The sequence below is a fragment of the Polistes canadensis genome, unplaced genomic scaffold, assembly GCF_001313835.1.
Source record: "Polistes canadensis isolate GaletaPanama2010 unplaced genomic scaffold, ASM131383v1 scaffold_75, whole genome shotgun sequence".
NCBI classification, from domain to species: domain Eukaryota; kingdom Metazoa; phylum Arthropoda; class Insecta; order Hymenoptera; family Vespidae; genus Polistes; species Polistes canadensis.
Genome location: NW_014569622.1, coordinates 21,186 through 39,123, shown reverse-complemented (window position 1 = coordinate 39,123; position 17,938 = coordinate 21,186). Strand labels below are relative to the sequence as shown.

The 17,938-nt window shown below is 39.6% G+C and overlaps 3 protein-coding genes across 4 annotated transcripts; 1 reads left to right on the top strand and 2 right to left on the bottom strand.

Annotated features, from left to right (window-relative positions):
• Positions 1 to 438: 438 nt before the first annotated feature.
• LOC106786468 lies at positions 439 to 10,250 on the top strand. The gene is made up of 16 exons (XM_014747880.1): positions 439 to 459; positions 710 to 952; positions 1,036 to 1,667; positions 1,748 to 2,619; positions 3,286 to 3,517; positions 4,146 to 4,200; positions 4,623 to 4,904; positions 5,004 to 5,315; positions 6,045 to 6,460; positions 6,519 to 6,731; positions 6,814 to 7,182; positions 7,406 to 7,517; positions 7,595 to 8,010; positions 8,131 to 8,358; positions 8,447 to 8,792; positions 9,028 to 10,250. Exons 1-16 carry the CDS (start codon positions 454 to 456, stop codon positions 9,352 to 9,354), a joined length of 5,061 nt encoding a protein of 1,686 aa, XP_014603366.1. The 5' UTR covers positions 439 to 453; the 3' UTR covers positions 9,355 to 10,250.
• A 567-nt stretch (positions 10,251 to 10,817) lies between these two features.
• On the bottom strand, positions 10,818 to 11,856 carry LOC106786474 (39S ribosomal protein L30, mitochondrial). Of its 2 annotated transcripts, none has more exons than XM_014747890.1 (4): positions 11,717 to 11,856; positions 11,491 to 11,644; positions 11,296 to 11,422; positions 10,818 to 11,207 (listed from the first exon to the last, which is right to left on the bottom strand). In XM_014747890.1, the coding sequence occupies exons 2-4, from the start codon at positions 11,595 to 11,597 to the stop codon at positions 10,920 to 10,922; spliced, it is 522 nt and encodes a 173-aa protein (XP_014603376.1). In that variant the 5' UTR covers positions 11,598 to 11,644; positions 11,717 to 11,856; the 3' UTR covers positions 10,818 to 10,919. The 2 variants fall into 2 exon arrangements, with proteins under 2 accessions (XP_014603376.1, XP_014603377.1); XM_014747891.1 differs by having other exon boundaries at positions 11,491 to 11,666; positions 11,747 to 11,852.
• Positions 11,857 to 12,775: 919 nt separating this feature from the next.
• LOC106786536 (E3 ubiquitin-protein ligase MIB2) lies at positions 12,776 to 17,678 on the bottom strand. The gene is made up of 11 exons (XM_014748028.1): positions 16,573 to 17,678; positions 16,337 to 16,452; positions 15,844 to 16,235; positions 15,541 to 15,753; positions 15,220 to 15,391; positions 14,884 to 15,151; positions 14,492 to 14,803; positions 14,048 to 14,411; positions 13,742 to 13,953; positions 13,398 to 13,648; positions 12,776 to 13,323 (listed from the first exon to the last, which is right to left on the bottom strand). The coding sequence occupies exons 1-11, from the start codon at positions 16,998 to 17,000 to the stop codon at positions 13,010 to 13,012; spliced, it is 3,042 nt and encodes a 1,013-aa protein (XP_014603514.1). The 5' UTR covers positions 17,001 to 17,678; the 3' UTR covers positions 12,776 to 13,009.
• Positions 17,679 to 17,938: the final 260 nt, after the last annotated feature.

Below are 17,938 nucleotides of genomic sequence, written 5' to 3'. Positions count from 1 at the left end.
GGCACTTGACGTGGTTATTCCATATAAAGTAATACGTATGAACAATAATAATGAATCTCGATGAAAAATTGAGCGTGGTTATATCGACGTTTATTGAAATTGCACCTCATAGGAGGGAGGCTTACAAAAGCCAGATGGTCCTCCCTATGTCTGTCCTCGTGAGTCTCACCTTAGGGGCAGGTGCTTACCATCGTTTTACGCGTCGTCGTCGTCGTCCTCGTCGTCGTCCTCGTCGTCGTTCGTGTTCGCTAAAGCACTACTCACTTTCCCGTATTTATGTGTTTCAATGTGGTACAGAGAGGGAGAAAGAAAGAGAACGAAATAGCGCGTGTTAAAGGACAGAAGCGCGTGCGCAGCATGGCAACAGCCTGTATGCAAATGAATGCATTTTTATACTTACCTAACAATGCGTCGCGTTTAGCCCCCTGAAGAACCGTTAAAAGTAAAAACCTGATGTTGGTAATGATTTTTTTGTCTATCATTTTAGTGTCATCGATGCTTTTCTCTTGGATGGAATGCACATGTTTTTAATCGAATCAACGGTCAGACCACGAAATGACCACGAACGAACAAATAAAACGTATTTGCAATTCGTCAAACGGTTACACCTGCTATGTTATTTCCTTTAGGCCTCTTGTAAGGAAACACCTCGACAGGTGTAACCCTTTGTTTCGTCATCGAACACGTCATTTGGTATTTTCTTTTAAAGATGCTCAAGTGGACCGTTTCGAGATCGTTGTCAGCGAGTAGCTCGACGCCCCACGCTTCAGCCCCCGCTTTGAGCGAGCCAGCCCGTAGGCCTTTTCGAGATCTGTCGAACACGCCACCGGCCGTCGGTATTCTAGGCAGGCACGCAAATTCATCGAACCTACAAAATGCTTCGATCAAACCTACGCCAGTTCGTCGGAGACGATGTCGTAGTCATGCCAGCGACTTGAGGACTTATTTTCAAGTAAGTTTAATCTATCTCGACAACGAGGAAAGAGTCCTCGAGTATAATAATCGAGTTGACTTTTGTTTCGATTGTTTTCTAAGGCAACGAAAACCAATGTAAGAACAGGAAAACGGCAATCGCTCTCTCAACGATTGGAGAGATCACCCAAGCTGGAGAACTTTTATCAGGGTACCCCGCGAGTGGACGCGGATATAGAACCATTGACCTTTTTCCCAAATGGATTGAAACGTTCGACAGCTTTAACTCTACCAACGGATCCAACTTTGTTCTTAAAAAGTCGATCGAACAAACGATCCTTTGGAATCAATCAAAGCAACACCGAGCTGCCGCAAAACGTGGTCAATGAGGCGCGCGTTAATTTACAGTCCCACGTATCGGATTTTTTTCATCAGATTTCGATGGCCACTAGTCCCGAAGACGTGATAGAAGTCGAGTCAGTGCCATTAGATAAGTCTCGAGCGTATACCCAAAATAACAACTTTAGAATGAAATTGGGGGAAAGTAATCGTAAAAAGGGACATTTTCAATCGAAACTGTCTAAGATTACAAAGATCAATGCTCGAAACAGAACTCCGTATTACAAAAAAGTCGTCGAAGCCGGCAGTCCTTTGAAGCAAACTCCGCTTGCCGGGAAACTCTCAAATTTGGCTCTAGATCAAGATTTACCTAAATTTGAAAATATGGATAATACGGTTACGGAAGTTCTCAACAGGTAAGTATTGCTCCTATTGTCGTCTGTGCAACTGCCTAAATAACGACGTTATATCGTTTCGTATTGTTTCTTTTTCGCAGAGAAAAGGAAACAAATTTTGGAGGGAAAACCGTTGCGGAGATTCTTTTTAACGACATCGAGGAAAGAAAAAAGATACTCGAGATTCACGGTACGATTCCTACTACAACGGAGGATGAAACTTTTTCCTTAGAGGAGGATCATACGTATGAAACGATCGTTGAATGCCGCGGAGAAGACGAGAATATCAAATACGAGAATATCAAAGACGAGAGGAGGACCGAGAGCGACAGTTCGGTATCCTCGGCCAGTCAGCTTTTAGAGGATCCCTCGCCTATCTCTTGGTCCTTTACGTCGCCAACCCCGACCAACGAATTCGAGGGAGAGTTCACTTTGAAAAGACAACGTGGTATACGTAGAAAACGTCAGCAACGGAGGAAAGAGAAGACCGTTTTCGAGGGTAAAAGACCGAAAAGAACGGTTGATCCGACTTCCAAGCAAGTATCGCCGAAGATAGAAAATGATGATACTCCTAGGATAGAGGCAATCAATCCTAATGTCAAGAAGTTAACCCTCGAGACGGACTTGGACTCAATTTTCGAGGACAAACAACAAGTCGAAGGGTTTTCGAATGTTTTTCCAAATATCGTCGAACCGGACGATCGGAAGAAGGCTGGAAGTTATTCGGGAAATAACGTAAAAGGCAACGTCTGGGAATTAGAAAGTCCTAAATCAGCTTTGACGGAGGACAATCGTAGTTCGAAGTCGATTTTAAAGCCGACCTCTGATAATACTCCAGAGGTTCCGTTGGTCGCAACCGTTCGAAGATGCTTGAAATATAGTCCGGAGAGCGAGCCATCTAAATCCGATATCGATCGTCGCGGATCCATCGAGATCGAGTATTCGTTCGTTGCCGATCACATACGAGTTCGAGGTGAGTAAAAAATAATGAAAAGACACACGGGGTTTCTTAGGTTTCTAGATACGTTATTGGTGATTCGTCGGTGCTTCTAACGGGACATGCGCGTGCACGCACTCTCTACGAGGGAGAAGGGGTTTATCACTTGGCACCGTAGAAAATAGCAATACTGTGCCAGTAACCCACAGACCCTCCTACAATTTTGATATCGGTTAGTAGGCTTAATAAACATAGAAAAGCTCGAGAATCTTGAATTCGGACCAAAGAGCTAAGAACCAAACTTTGGTTAGTTATCCCCCCCTCTTCCTTTATTTCCTTCGACTAAGTATATTGGGGCGAGATTGTGAAAGTGTCCGTAGTATAACAAATCAATCGGTTTTCTACACAAATTTCGGTAGAGCTGCCCTGGAATGATTTCGCCCTTAGCTGCGACGACGGCATGGCTCCGCAACGCGCAAATAATACCTTTTTTTTAGCGCAATTAATGCTCGTCGTGGTACCGGTGTTTACCGGTATCTGTAAGCTGCATAAAACAGCTACGAAATTCCCTTCGTCTAATTGTACTGTACGTTAGGACAATTGATTTAGGCTTAGAGACTCGATCGCGGGTTAACGATAGAATACGTAACGAAGTTCTTTATCTCTTGGAAAACAAAAAAATGGTTTTTTTCTTTCGCGCAGTGATAAGGTGCAAGGACCTTCGAAGAACCTACGAGGGACCTATTCACGCCTACGTCAAGGTCAGCTTAAAAAATATCAACGGCGAGGGAGTCGTCAAGAGAACTGCAGTTCACAGAGCCACGCCAAATCCCGCCTTTCACGAAACCTTGTTATTGCCCTGCCCGGTTAATCAGTTCATTAGCAAATCTACATCCCTGGATATCGCGGTCTGGCACAGAGATCGTCGAGCAAGGTGAGCATGCTCGAGTAACGAATAATCGTTTCCGTTATTGGAAAATTGTCCATGTATCAGAGTAACGATACGCGTGACGAGCGAAACGAGTTGACGTTTGGTATCAAATTTGTCTTGGTAGAAAAACATTTCCACACATGGAAACTCCATGACAGTTGATGATTCATTCGTAATTATATCATTGAGCAGGAGAAAAACCTTCGAATGGCATGCTATCGTACGTAAACGGTAAGAGGTCAAACGTAGAACGAAAATGATTCGTTTATTAAATCTTTCGTATTGGCTTTATAATATTAAATTATATTTTCTAATATAAAAACTAATATATCTAGATTATCGCGAGGGTTCTTTGCGGTAGGAGGGGAATCGATTCTCTCGAGGCATGCGCATCGGCATCACCACGTGCATTTCTCTCTCGTCACATCCGCACCGCTATAACGCGTGTATATCGTAGATATATCTTAGGAAAATAATCTCATCCCTCAATCCTATTTGAGTTCGCGTCGCGTGTATTTCGTGACACGCATCATCGGTGACAACAACCATCGATAAAAACTCGTCGTCACTGCGTACGATAAATAATATCACCTAAATATTCATGTTGTTTTCTTGTTTTTTCCATTTTCAGACGTAGCGAGCTGCTGGGCTGTATGACTTTACCTCTACCTCTGTCTCAGGATAAGGTAACGGTTATTATCTGTAATAGGAAAAAACGCGAATACGAATAGAGCAAGAACGCGTATAATGTAATCGTGGACGATTCGTAGGTCTTCACGCTTAAGGTCACGGTTAAGCCGATGATAGTTCCTCCTCTCGCTTGTCCAGTACTCGACGAATCTCCGTTGCGGAATTTCCACGACATTTGATCTTTCCTATATTCGTCTAGTGTTCGGTATTTGCTAACGTATACGTAACAAACAATGATCGCTGTGGCCATTTATTGCATTGCTTTTATCGTTATCGGCGTTCTTTTAAAACTTCTCGAATTTTGTTAATGACCGCGCTCTCGAACCGACATGCATTTAGAGATGTTAATAAAGCTCCCGACATTTATCGATTATTTTTAAGACGAATTAGGAAGATTGATTATATTGGTATATCGTAGGAAGCGACATGGCACCCGCTCGAATCTGGATCCAGCCGAAATACAAGTACCCCTTATGCAGGAGTACCACAAGAATGTGGAGTCACGCCACCTTTATCCAAAGATGGAGAATCAGATAACAACAATTCCGGGAACGATGATTTGACGTACTTGAGGCATCTCGAACTAGAACCAGTCGATCCTCTGACCGGCTTACCTCTACATCCAGGTTTTACCGCGAAAGGTGGTAGGACGCCTTGTACTGTAACCAGAAGACTGATTAGACAAAGTGCCGTGAATCAGGTATATATGGAAATGTTATTATTTACAGTAGGTCGAGGAATTGCCCTCCTTGCGTGCTCCATCTATTACGTCTCTCCTCTCATCTACGCGTGGTTCTAGGTGCCATGGGGTTTCTCCTTATCCTGGGGCAGACCGCCGCGCGTCGAGCGCGTAGACTCGGCAAGTCCTGCCGAAAGATCCGGCTTGAAGCCAGGCGATTACGTGGTCTTCGTCGAAACGGTGAACGTCGTTACGAAACCAAGGGACGAAATATTGAGTTTGATCCAGGCGGCAACGAATCAGCTCGTTCTCGAGGTTTACCGCAAGGGAGGCATTCATTCCTCGCAGCACAGGCCCAGCTCGATGAATGTCACTCTTCAACAAACCGTCGTCGGTCCCCCTAGTCAGCACGCCGTCGCGTTCAACGCCGAGGTCGGTACCGGCGTTCTGGTCTGAGTTCGACGACAGTAACCCACCCGCCCCGCCCCCTCTAAATCCTTTCCTTCCCCTATCGCGATATTTTATAAGCAAGCGTGCCTCGACGATCACAACACAACCCCTTTGCATTTATACTCATTTCCCTTCCTCCCAATTTTACTTATTCGGTTATCTTTTCTTGTTTTCTTGTCAACAAGTTTTCTCTTTTAAACTACAAAATCATTGTTTTCTTTTTATTTATATCACATCCCCATCTTCCTTGAATCGTATGTATTATGTAAGTAGGTGTAAGATGCGAAATTAGCCAATCGGCTATTTTCTCTCTCGTTGCATGCAAGAGTCGAAAAAACGATAATAGAGTAAAGTTAAAAAGCTAATTCTGTTCTTTGGTAGACTACTAAGGTCTATTAAAGTCTGTTAAATCAATTGAAACAACGATTCCACATAATATATACAAAATCGCATGATTTTGGTATTGACTGGTTTTATTCCCGGTTAGCGATATCTGCGCACCAATATTCAATCTCATCACTGGCTTCGTTCCATGAATTACGTATACGTAGACACACCGTACCTAAGCAATAATGATTAGTTGATAGATGATCAGTTAATTGAAAAATAAGAACATTCGTAGGTAAGGACATTAATGCATGCGGTCTCTCGATGATTGGTAGTAGTTCGAAAAGACAGGACGAAAATCTTGCACGTCTACGTCTACGTCAGGTTTTTCCGAATCTTGCTCCGGACGCACCACCGGAGGAAGAGTTATCGGTACGAGAGACGAGATACCGGGGGATTCTGAAGAGCGGTCAGACGAGATTCATTCGACCGCTGGCCGAAAGGCGCGACCTTCTCTCCGCGGCGGACTACATGATCCTCTTTCAAAATCTAGACGAATTGCTAAAAATATCCGAGGAGATTAGGGACGAAGGTGGCGGGGTCGATTGCTATCTCTGCAGGATACCCAAGATTACGGCCGCCTACAGACGATACCTCAGTGGACTGCAATGGGCTTGTTATTTGCTCGTTGCGCTCAGGCGTAACGCGGCCTTCGCAAAGTTGGTCTGCGAACCTGCCGTTCCTCATAAAAGGCGGCCCGACCTCACTGGAGTCCTGTTGCTTCCATTGGAGCATTACAGGTATTAGATCGCTATATATTTAAGGACCTCGATAACAACCCTTTCCCCCACCTTTCAGAGAAATGACGAGATTATTGAGCTTGGCGTCGCCAAGGAACTGCCAGCAAGCACGAGATTTGGCGCAAGGTTACCGAGAAGCTACCGCCAATGCGGCCGTGATGGAACCACCGCGAGACACCGGAAGACCGTTACTTAGTTTACAGGAAGTCGAGTCGCGATTGGTTTTTGCCAAATGCAAACCGTTCACTTTAGCTATGCCAGGAAGGCAATGGTCAGTCGACTCTCTCCTTTGAAATCGTTCGACATATCGATTGTACGGCTACTATACGGCTGGTATACTATATATTCGACAGGCTTTTTGGCGGTGCCTTAGCTAAGGTCGAAGGTCGTGCTCGTTTGCAACCATCCTGGGCGCTCCTTCTTACCGATTTATTGGTCTTTGCTCGCGTTTCAAGGGATCGCGTCCTTTTCGTTACCGAGGAACCATTGCGACTGGCCAATATTGCGGAGGCATGTTTTACCATCAGAAAGAGGCCGACGGAATTCAGATTACAGGTGGCAATTAATTCGAATGGCAGTTCCGAGAACGGCGCTCAGACAGAAGTGACCAACAGCGGAGGTGGTTGTAGTCCCCATAGTCGTCCTCGGAGACGAGTCATCATATTGAGAGCGCCCAGTCCAGAGCTCAAAGCTGTCTGGCATAACTTGTTGCAACGGCAAATGTGAGTACCCACGAACGTAATTAACATTTGAGAGAGCGGTGCTTGTTCGAACACGGTGCTTGTTCGAACACGGTGCTTGTTCGAACACGGTGCTTGTTCGAACACGGTGCCTGCTCGATAGATAACATGTCATCTACGTCAAGTTAGTAAAAAACAAACGAAATATGCATTCTTAAACACTAGATATTATCGTTTATCCAAGTACTAATCCCTTGTATTTTAGAATCTATCTAAATACAGGCTATGGTGGAACGTCGAGCGTTGCCAGCCCCGAGGAAAGCCCGATTACCAACACCAACTTTCCTCAAGTTCGAGAAACGATCGAAAGTCCGCGGGTACGATGATAATGATCCACCCCATTACAGTTACATTTAATCCTTTCATTTGCTATTTAATATACCATTCCTAGCAGATTTTACGGGACTCGAGTAAGCGCGAGGAAAATAAGGAGGAGGAGGAATGCCGTTCGAACGAAAGTCTCGTAGACATTTTGAAAAATACGCGAGAGGACAATCACTTGGCCCAATGGGTGCGCAATTCTCATCAAATACCGCCATCCGATAACGAAGGCTCTCTCGAAGAATGGACTGCCGAAGAGTTAGCCGCAAGGGCACCTGGGGAAAATAAAGGGAGGCCCGTTGAAGATATTACGGAAACTACGGAAGAGATTGTAACCGCTAATTCGGACGTAGAGCAACAGAGCACAGCCTCGAGTGCCAGTTTAAGTACAGTCAAATCCAATAGCATTACGCCGAGAAAAAATGGCAGCTACGTATCTTCGAGAGACAATTCCACGAGTTCTATCAGCATCTGTAGACGATGTCATAGGTTATATGCCTTATCTATAATCCATAACTATATAATCTAATCTATTAAATGAAGTACATTTAAGATTTTATAATATTCATTCATTACGTTTCCTTCCTCTCTTCTTCCCTTTGCTTTCAGGTCTGGGTGCCCTACACCACCGCCACTTCCGAGGGACCCCTTCTCTCCGTTACCTCCTAAAATATCTGTTATGCCACCTACGCCAGATATTTATACGACGAGATATAGATTAAGAAACGGCCTACACGACAGTCCAGGACGTAACAGTCCGAATTACGTTTCTGCCGATGGTAATACGGAAGACGGAAGCGAAGATGATCTCGATTGCGACGGGGAACCACCTTACAGGTAGATTTAGACTAATAAGTTCAACGTTAATATCATTCTTATATTATCTCGCCTTTTTTCCAATGCGATCGTCCAAATTGTACCGTAGAACCTTAAGAAGATTTGGTACAATGAGTAGTTTGGACCAAGACGACGAATTGGACGAGCAAGGAGACGACGAAAATCGTGAAACGGAATCACCACCTTCAGGTTTGAGAGCTTGGACAGCAAGAGCTAGTAATTATGTTGTTAGCAAAATGGTTCTTTTGGAGCAATTTAGCGAGGGAGTCGGTGGTTACCTTCTTCAACCGCCAGTCCCTCCAGAAAGGACGGAATTTTCTCTCGATCCTAACGACGAGGAGGGGACTACATCGGGTGCAACCTCGGGAGATGACATTTGGGGTACTCCAACGTCCGGTGGTCCGGACGACGAGAGCTTTACTACAACGCATTCGGTAAAATCATTTTTAGCGGCTCATTTATATTATACGTGTATAAGAAGGTATCGCGGTGGCAGTTTGCCTCAAAAGAAAAAAAATCACATAAAATATTACATCTTTCTTATGCCATTTACCAATACCTTCCGTAAAAGCATCGAATATAGCCTGTAAGCTTCGCACGCCTTTGCATGACTCGCTTGCCCTTTGTTTGTAAAGAATCACTAGCCCGAGATGTGCCTGACTTCCTTAGCCGCCGACGCCGCCGCCGCCACCGCCACCGCCACATGGGACCGACAATTTGACCGAAAATTTGACCGACAATTTGACCGACAATTTGACCGACAATTTGACCGCTTCCGGTGAAGACAATTATGGTCTGAATTTATCGACGGAGGAAGATCACGATCAGGAATCGGATAACGAGGATTGCGGACTGCCCGAGCTAAGCATGGATCAATTAATCGGCGGAGGTAGCCTCGGTTCGCTTCGTTGCTTCTTAAGCAGAAGAAGACTCGAACCTTTACTCGAAGAGGAGGATTCGCCTGGAAGTGGAAAACATCAAGTCGGATGGTGGTGACAGAGGTTGCAATCGACTACGTTGAAAAACGTCAGCTCGAGTTCCGATGCAACCGAGAGGGATCGTATTTTTGCGAAATTGAACCAAGAAGACGAAGAGTTTCGTCGAAAAATCGTAGATCTTCATAGAAAACTCTCCGACGTTGACGAAGGATCGAAGCTCGAATTAGCGTCGCCGGACTCTTTGAAGAATGTCAAAGAGGAACATCGTTTGAAAGAATTGGAATCGGTCGCGCTGAGAGCCGAAGAGTCTAGCAATAGAAGTGCCGAAAAGATTAGTTTCGAAAGATTGCAAAAGGAAGCTTACGCCGCGATCGCGATCGGTGCGATTGATGAACCGACCGACAATAGGCGCAAATATAGACAATTAGATGCGCAACATGATCGTAGAAAACAATTAGAGTTTATGATTAAAAAAAGCAAAAGCAACAAGCTCTTAGAAGAATCCTATAGTCGGAACAACGGTGATAATACTATAGCGACGTCGGAAAGTAATTTCTTAAATCGTTTGAGAATAAAACGACGTAGTTTGAGATTATTGAGTTTCCTTAGCGGCAAAGCATACGATCGGTCGCAAGAAGAACGAGCAGGAAAATTCTTCAAGATGTATATGCCTGAAAAAGCTACCAATCCGCAGAACACAATTTGCATCCACCATACGTCTAGAGACAGGCGATTTTGGAAGCTTCGAAGTCGTAGGCGGTCGAGTTCGACCTAAATTTCAAATAGGACAAGTCGAACGAAACCGAAACAGAGATTATTGTCTTTATATCTTTTACTAGGACTTCCAAAAATGATAATGTTATTAGAATTTTTTCAAATCTACTTACTATATCAACAGTTGTTTTCCTAGAGCTTAGTATACTAATAGGATATCGAATTTGCGATTTCAGCATAGATACTTGTTAGCATTCCAAATAGATAACCAATTTTCAAGCGCACCACTTGCGCACGATCTACGAGTCTCGTCCTCGTATTTTGCCGTTATTACTATGCTTATTATTTATGCACCCGTGTATATGCATCTTTTTCCGGAAGATGCGATGTAGGCCTAGCAAAATAATTTTCATTTCTCTTTCAATCTAAGAACGACACCATTGAACTATTTTATTCACATTGACAGATTTAGATTTTTCTAATGTCTTTTTTCCTCCTCCTCCTCCTCCTCCTCCTCCTCCTCCTCCTCCTCCTTCTCTCCTCCTCCTCCTCCTCCTCCTCCTCCTCCTTCTCTCCTTCTTCTTCTTTTCTCCCTTTTATTTTTCTTCATTTTCAACGTAGACATTGCATAATCTAATATCGCAGAGTATAGGACCGCACGACTGATCTAAAGCGGCACGCATCCTTTACTTCTATCGGGTCCTATCATACCATTGACAAACAAACTGCAAGTTTGACGAAATTTCAACATACTGGTTAGTAGGATATAAATTGTAAGTTAAATTATAACAAATCGTTGCACGACCATTAATCTGGTACACGAATAAATAATATATTATTTGTTCAATGACTATACTTTTATATTACCTGTTAAGATTAAGCTCAACATTTAATACATCTTATTACATATTATGGTAAAGTACCGTTTAACCACTGCAATCTTAACTGTTCTTTTAATCTTATGTTTTCTAATTTTTTGGGATTATTTATAAATTTGTCGGTACTCTCTATGCGCAATGGATCTATCTTAGGGATGACATAAAAAGTTCCATTCTCGTGCAGATAGCTTCCACCAAAATCATCCGAATCGGGCAACTGGTCCGGTAGTTTAATTGGAGTTATTTTCACAAGGTGTTTAACTCTCCACAGCATCGAGCATATCTCGGGAATATTTTTAACTATTACCGGATCTCTTCCCTATAAGCCAAATATTTTATTATTTTTATAATAATATTGGGAAATATTGTCAAAGTTATTATCAAATATTTTATGACATTTCTCTTACTCTTTCTTGGATACCCAATTGTTTAAGTGTATTTTTTTCCCAATATGGATTACCGGCAAAAGGTTTTACCAATGTGATCATTAAAAGCTTCGATGGTATAATCGGAGGATCTTCATGGTTTGGTGATCTAAAATCGACCATTTAAAATTGTCGTTACGGTATGTGTCGATACAAGTTACACGTAAATATTCATACCTTGGATAATATTTAATTTTTCCATATTTGACTGCATCTACTTCCCACTGTTTTGGTGTAGAGTAATTGCGTACGAAGCTAGTCAAAACTTTCCATTTGCTTGCCATTATCGCTGACAAATTTAATCCTTGTTACAAATAATCACCCTTTACATCTACAAAAATATATCAAACGTTCTGTAAAATGAACAAGAAATTTTTCTTCTTTCAGATCATATTCAACTCACTTAAATAGAAATTTGTAATTACGTATGTACCGTCATTCAACATTCGCATAAAACGTACAAAAAATGAAAGTATACACCTGAAAACATAATAATACAATTCTTCAATCGTATTATATCTGATTCTAACGGCGCTAGTAGTCATAGTTGTCGGCGCTAGTAGTCATACTTCTCGGCGCTAGTAGTCATACTTGTCAGCGCAACCTAGCGTTTAAATGCCTTATATATGTCTTCTTATTTTTATTATCTATCTTTATTATTCTTATCTATCTTTGAAATAAACCAATTGTGTGTGGCCCTTCTTACTGTTCCTGATGTATTATTTATCTTATATAGTCATTTCGAATTTTGAAAAATAATTAGTAAAGAAAAAGTCTAGATAAAGTATTTTTCTAAAGATTGCAAAACAATCTGCTTTTTTACTATTATTTAATTAGTATTTATTTTTTGAAGGCATAATATAAATTCCGTACATCCGTAAAAACATGATAAAAGTAAAATATTATATTATTATTACTTATCTAACAATAAATCCTATGTTATTCGCACTGTATATATTCGATAATAGAAAAATCTACGTTAGACTAATCTACGTTAAAGGATAATTAATCTAATTTTCTTTCTCTCACACGAACTCTCTTTTTCCTTTCTTTTATTTTAATTAATAATATAATACATTCGTTTTTTTCTTCAATAAATTGGTATAAAAATGTGAATGATGTTCTTATGCATATATATATATATATATATATATATATATATATATACACATAAGTTATTTCAATTAATTGAGAGAATTTTTCATATAATAGAGCAACAAGCGTCACTTTGAAACTGAATCATTATTGTAGATTTCGTCTTACAAAATCAAGTAATATTTTGGTTTATTTACAGTACTAAAGTAGGAATACCTTTCATATGATAGTTCACACAATGTAAACCTTCACGCATTCACCATTCATATAATGAAGATTCTACCGTATAGCAATATTTAAAATAAATTGCATACATTAATTACCAATCTCTTTTTTTAAAATAATTCACTTAATACTCTTAAATGCTATTATTTAAAAAAGTGTTATTTTGTGTATTGAACTAATAAAATTAGATAAAGAGAAATGAAAGAAAAAGGTGAAGACACTTCAAATCTAACTTACGCTTGAAATTCAACTGACAATGAGTTTGTTTTATAATTTTCAGTCCCAAATAGGAATTTGTCTAACTATACTTTTACTATTTTTTTTTCTATTCCTTTTGCATAGTTTGACATTAATTATTATCTCATTAATTTAATTTCTAATATAGGTTAATTTTTTTAGTAATGGTTTTACGACACATATGACATGTTTTTAAAGGTGCTGCACAATGTTCACAAGCACCATGACCACATAGAAAGGCAACATTTCGTCGACGTTCCATGCAAATGCTACACATATTAGCTTCTTCGAGATCAGCTACCCTAGTTTCCAAATAACGTAATCTTTCAAGGTGTCTTTCTTTTTCCTTCTCATCATCTCGTTTATCTTCTTTTATTTTATATTCCAATGAAACATCTGTTATTTTCTTATCCGTTTTAACCGTAGGTATATTCGCCATCGCCGTTGGGCCATCTGTTTCCAAGAAAATATATTAAACAATATCATTTAAACTTGTTAATATGAATATTATAGTAGCATATTATTACCTTGAATTATTTCTGATTTGTTTGTCTTATGTCTACAATGCGAACAAGCAACAAAATTAGGAACACTACCACCAGGATCGAAACGAGATTCTTCTTTTGAGTTAATTAAAAACTGTGGGCAACTACAACAGCATTTAGCAGAATCGGTAGAATTAATTTCAACGTTTTCACGCAATAGTTCTGATTCCGATGTGGAAGTTCTATGATGTATCGTAGCTTCTGCATAGCTAGACGATGAATTATTTCCTATTCTGTAATATTGTTCATTATAATACGAATCGTTTTACCCATGGCGCGTGAAAGAATTCAAGAGAACAAAATGAAGATTTAAGAATGGTACTTACTCAAGTTGTACATTATTGCTTTGATATTCGTATGATTTTAAAAGTTTAGTGCACACTGTGACTTGCGAGTCCTCATTGAGAAGATCCAAAGGAGTTTTATTTTTCGAATTCTTAGCATGTTCCAAAAGTGTACGAGTTTTATCCACGCTTACCAGAAAACAAGCCAATGCTAATTCAGATTTTGCTTTTTGCGTTGTTAAAGTCTGCCAAATCTGCACAAACCGCGATTTTTCATAGTTGTATCGCGTTAACAGTTGTCCGTATATCTAGGAGCAAATAAGCTTTTGATAATAGACAATACAGTACCCCGTAAATAATAGGTGAATCTCTGCTACATTCTGGCGTCGGTATAGTCGACGGTTGATTCGGACTTTTGGCGACAGCAATATGCAATGCCGTATCTCCGTCTTCATCTGTGTTAGTAATGTCTGCGTTATAATCTATAAGCAGTTCTATCAGGGACCAATGCGCTTGCGAAGTAGCTAAATGCAAAGCCGTTTGTCCTCTATTATTACGTAAATCTACTTTTGCACATCCGCCATTTGGAGAAAGAAGCGTAGCAGCCACATCTTTATGACCGTTCAATGCTGCAAGGTGTAATGCCGCAAAACCATCTTCCTTTTTCACGTCTACTAAATGCCGTGCTCTTGTCATCAGTCTTTCCGTAGCACTAGAACAAACAAGTTAAATAATCTAAACTTAACTATGAAAAAAGATTAACAATCAGTTATCCGTCTGCTGCATACTTACTGTGCATTACCCTTCAAAGCAGCATGGTGTAATACATTAAAACCACGCTTATTACGTAGAGTAAAGTTAATCCTTTCGCAAGCACAAAGCGCATCGATAATATCAAGCGCGTCTTTTCCAATAGCATCGTGCAACGCTGTGTCCCCATATGAATCTTGTAGATTCACATCGCAATTATAACGTAACAATATTTTTACACATTGAACGTGCTGTTTATTTACAGCAACGTGCAGAGCACTGCATTTACCATTATTTACAGCATTGATAGCCGCACCTCGCGACAGAAGTAATTCCATTATTTCTGGTTGATTACTGTCAAAGAGTTATAACAATATAATATTATTGATAGACTAATTATTCTAATTTATTTTCTTTTCTTCTTCTTTTCTTACCCAAAAGCAGCATAATGTAGTGGAGTATCCCCATCTTCGTCGACCGCTCGTAAAGAAGCTCCGGCATCGAGAAGAAGTACGCAAAGGTCGTGCTGTCCTTGGTGTGCAGCTACTTGTAAGCAGGTTTTTTTCTCCCCACTAGGACCACCAGCTCTAGCATCTACTCTACTAGGATATTTTTTCAAAAATTCTCTTACCACTTGAACGCCTGCCTCGCCTCTGGCAGCATCTCGTAACAATTTCTCTACTTCATTATCCGTTGCACTGACTATGCGATAATACAAAATTATTCATTGCATATATACAATATCTCTATCATATTTCACACCATTATACCTGATCGATCTCTATTCTTATCTGCTTCTTCATTTATAACAGGTATGCTATGCGATCCAGGTGGCATCAATGATACGCTCAAAGGATTGAATGTCCACGTATGACCATCCAGTGCTACACGCAGATCTCCATCCGAATATATTTTTATTATTTTTCCAGTTTTTCCAAGAGCCTGTAAAATAATTCTTATCTAAGAATTATACTCAAGATATAACGTTTGAAAAGTAAAATTAGCTAAAAAGAACAAGTTATGTGTTTAGAAAAAGAATAGAGTAAAGAGTTTTTATTAAATATAAGAAAAGATACTTCATTAATACATACTGTTTTCATTACGTCTATCCATTCTCCGTGTCCTCGTTGATAATGTTTCACCGTAATTAAATCATTTTTTACTCTAACTATATCTCCAAGAGAGAATATGTCTTTGCTTGTTACTTTCGTTAAAGCTTTTGGATGAAATGTCCATCTGTTATTACAACCTTCGTATTGTACACGAATATCTCCCTTGTCTGTTACCCGATGAACAGTACCGATCTAAAAAAAAAAAAAAAATACACATACAACAATGTTAGATATATATAGATATTAACTTATTTAATAATGCATTTTATTATTTTGCAATACCTTCCCTATGTATTCTGCCATACGTGGATTCCATCCACCATGACCATCTTGCATTTCTTTAAGAGCTTCTACCTGAATCAAAACTTTGACTTTATCCCCAATGTTAAATGTTGATTGACGAAGACTAGAAACAACAACATTGGAAGTACTGCCTCTGTTCAATATAGGATCGTGTTTACTGTCTGGATATACGATTATAGGTTGTCCAAGTAGTGGAAGATGTTCCTTATAATAAGTGCCAGCAGTGGCTTCTTCTATATAACATAAATCTACGCAACCTTTATATCCAAGTCGATAGACATTAGTACTACCAATGGACCATGTAACGGTAGCGACCGAACGACTGCTTTCATTATCCCAACCACGAATATCCATAACTCTTCCACTTTTACCTATTAAAAAGAAAGAAAAAAAACCATATAATGCTAAACAATAATGAGCTAGAAACGTCGCATAATGTTATATCATATATGGTATATATACTTGCATTTACCTGAACCTCCATCTTGATTTCCCCACTCCCAATCTGGTCCACGAACTACTTTTGCTCCGATAAAAATACCTTTCAATGGTATCTTGGTACAACCTTCTCTCGCACTAAGCTGTATCCTATGCACCAACATATACATATATATTGAAATAAATTTCTATAGATTTTGAAGAATATGCAAAAGAAAAAGAAAATGAACAAGTTAAAAATTATAACTTTGATAGATAAACTTTACTAACTCTATAGAAGTAGGAGTTTGAAATCTTTGAAAAGTATGAGTTAAATCATGTACATCTGCCATATAGCATTGCGTGCATAAATCATAATCAGAGCATTCTGTACACTTCCATCTCATACCAATTATGCCACGCTTTTTACATCCATCACAAATAATATTACAGTGTTTCACACCGATAGCTGCGTTGTCAAAGACAAGTAAATCATAAGCTCCCTGATATCCAATTCTATAATTACTTCTAGAACCATGATCCCACTGAACGATAACAGTCTTGTCAGGCGTTCTATCAGCAGGATTAGGACTAGAAGCTGAACTTCCAGATGGTGGTTTACCAATTTCTACCACTGTACCGGCATGACCTTCTCCACCATCTTGGTCCTCCCATTTCCAATCTTGACCACGCACGACGCGCAAACCTACTTCCAACATTTTTGGAAGTGTTTTATTTTTAAGCGTTAAATCACTATTATATGTAAGCTAGAGGACGTTACAAATGTATGTAGATAAATTGCATAGTTAAGATAAAACAACTGTAAAAACCTCATTCCTTGCCACACAGCACAAAACTGATATTCCAAACATGTCACCAACTATGATTTCTTTCCAACAGTCACTTAAAACTACTTTATTTTTTTTAGAAGAATACTAAAGTACATTATACTTATAAAGCACAATTGATTCAGCCTGTCAAATTGACCAACTTACGTATGCAGTTGTTACTCATGACAAATACAATTAATTATGTGATAGAGAAAATATTAGGAACACGTAGAAAACGTATTTTGAAATAATGTGAGCATTAAGTAACCTATTCGCAGACATCTTTTCAATCGTAAAATTTATAATAACAATAGATTTGGTCAAATAGCGTACTCAAAGGGTGACAGATTTGATGTCATCTTAATGATGCTGCATTTCATTCTACAAATGACTTATGCTTCATTGATTTTTACAAATCATTGTTAAATAAAAAGGAAAGAGACAGAGCATACAAGAATTTTATCACTCCAAAACAGTTACACCTTTATACATTTTTACAACTTCATTTTATTATAACAAAATGAGAAGTTAAATCAACGTCACACCGCTATCGTAATCCATATTATCTATATATATATATACATATAATGCAAGCATACACAAGATACCACCATGCAGAGTCAGATGAAATCGGATTGAGCCAATCCCGTAAAGGAGAGCACGAGTAGCAGCAAATAACGAAGCTCTTTTTTTCTTTTAATCATTATCAAAAATTCAACAATACAATTGAAATCTGTCTCTGTCATTAATATTTAAAATACTTATGAAAATAACATTAAGGATCTCGGTGGACTAGAAATAATAATATGTGTGTATGGCTTAAGAAA

Coding starts and splice junctions, on each gene's coding strand:
- LOC106786468 (XM_014747880.1), top strand. Junction 4,201..4,622: donor TACCTCTGTCTCAGGATAAG/GTAACGGTTATT, acceptor GGTATATCGTAG/GAAGCGACATGGCACCCGCT. Junction 6,461..6,518: donor CTTCCATTGGAGCATTACAG/GTATTAGATCGC, acceptor CCCACCTTTCAG/AGAAATGACGAGATTATTGA.
- LOC106786474 (XM_014747890.1), bottom strand. CDS start 11,597: ATGGCAAGCAAATGGAAAGTTTTGACTAGCTTCGTACGCAATTACTCT. Junction 11,423..11,490: donor AAAATTAAATATTATCCAAG/GTATGAATATTT, acceptor GGTCGATTTTAG/ATCACCAAACCATGAAGATC. Junction 11,208..11,295: donor AATTGGGTATCCAAGAAAGA/GTAAGAGAAATG, acceptor TTTGGCTTATAG/GGAAGAGATCCGGTAATAGT.
- LOC106786536 (XM_014748028.1), bottom strand. CDS start 17,000: ATGTTGGAAGTAGGTTTGCGCGTCGTGCGTGGTCAAGATTGGAAATGG. Junction 13,649..13,741: donor AGCAATAATGTACAACTTGA/GTAAGTACCATT, acceptor ACAATATTACAG/AATAGGAAATAATTCATCGT. Junction 13,324..13,397: donor CAAATCAGAAATAATTCAAG/GTAATAATATGC, acceptor TCTTGGAAACAG/ATGGCCCAACGGCGATGGCG.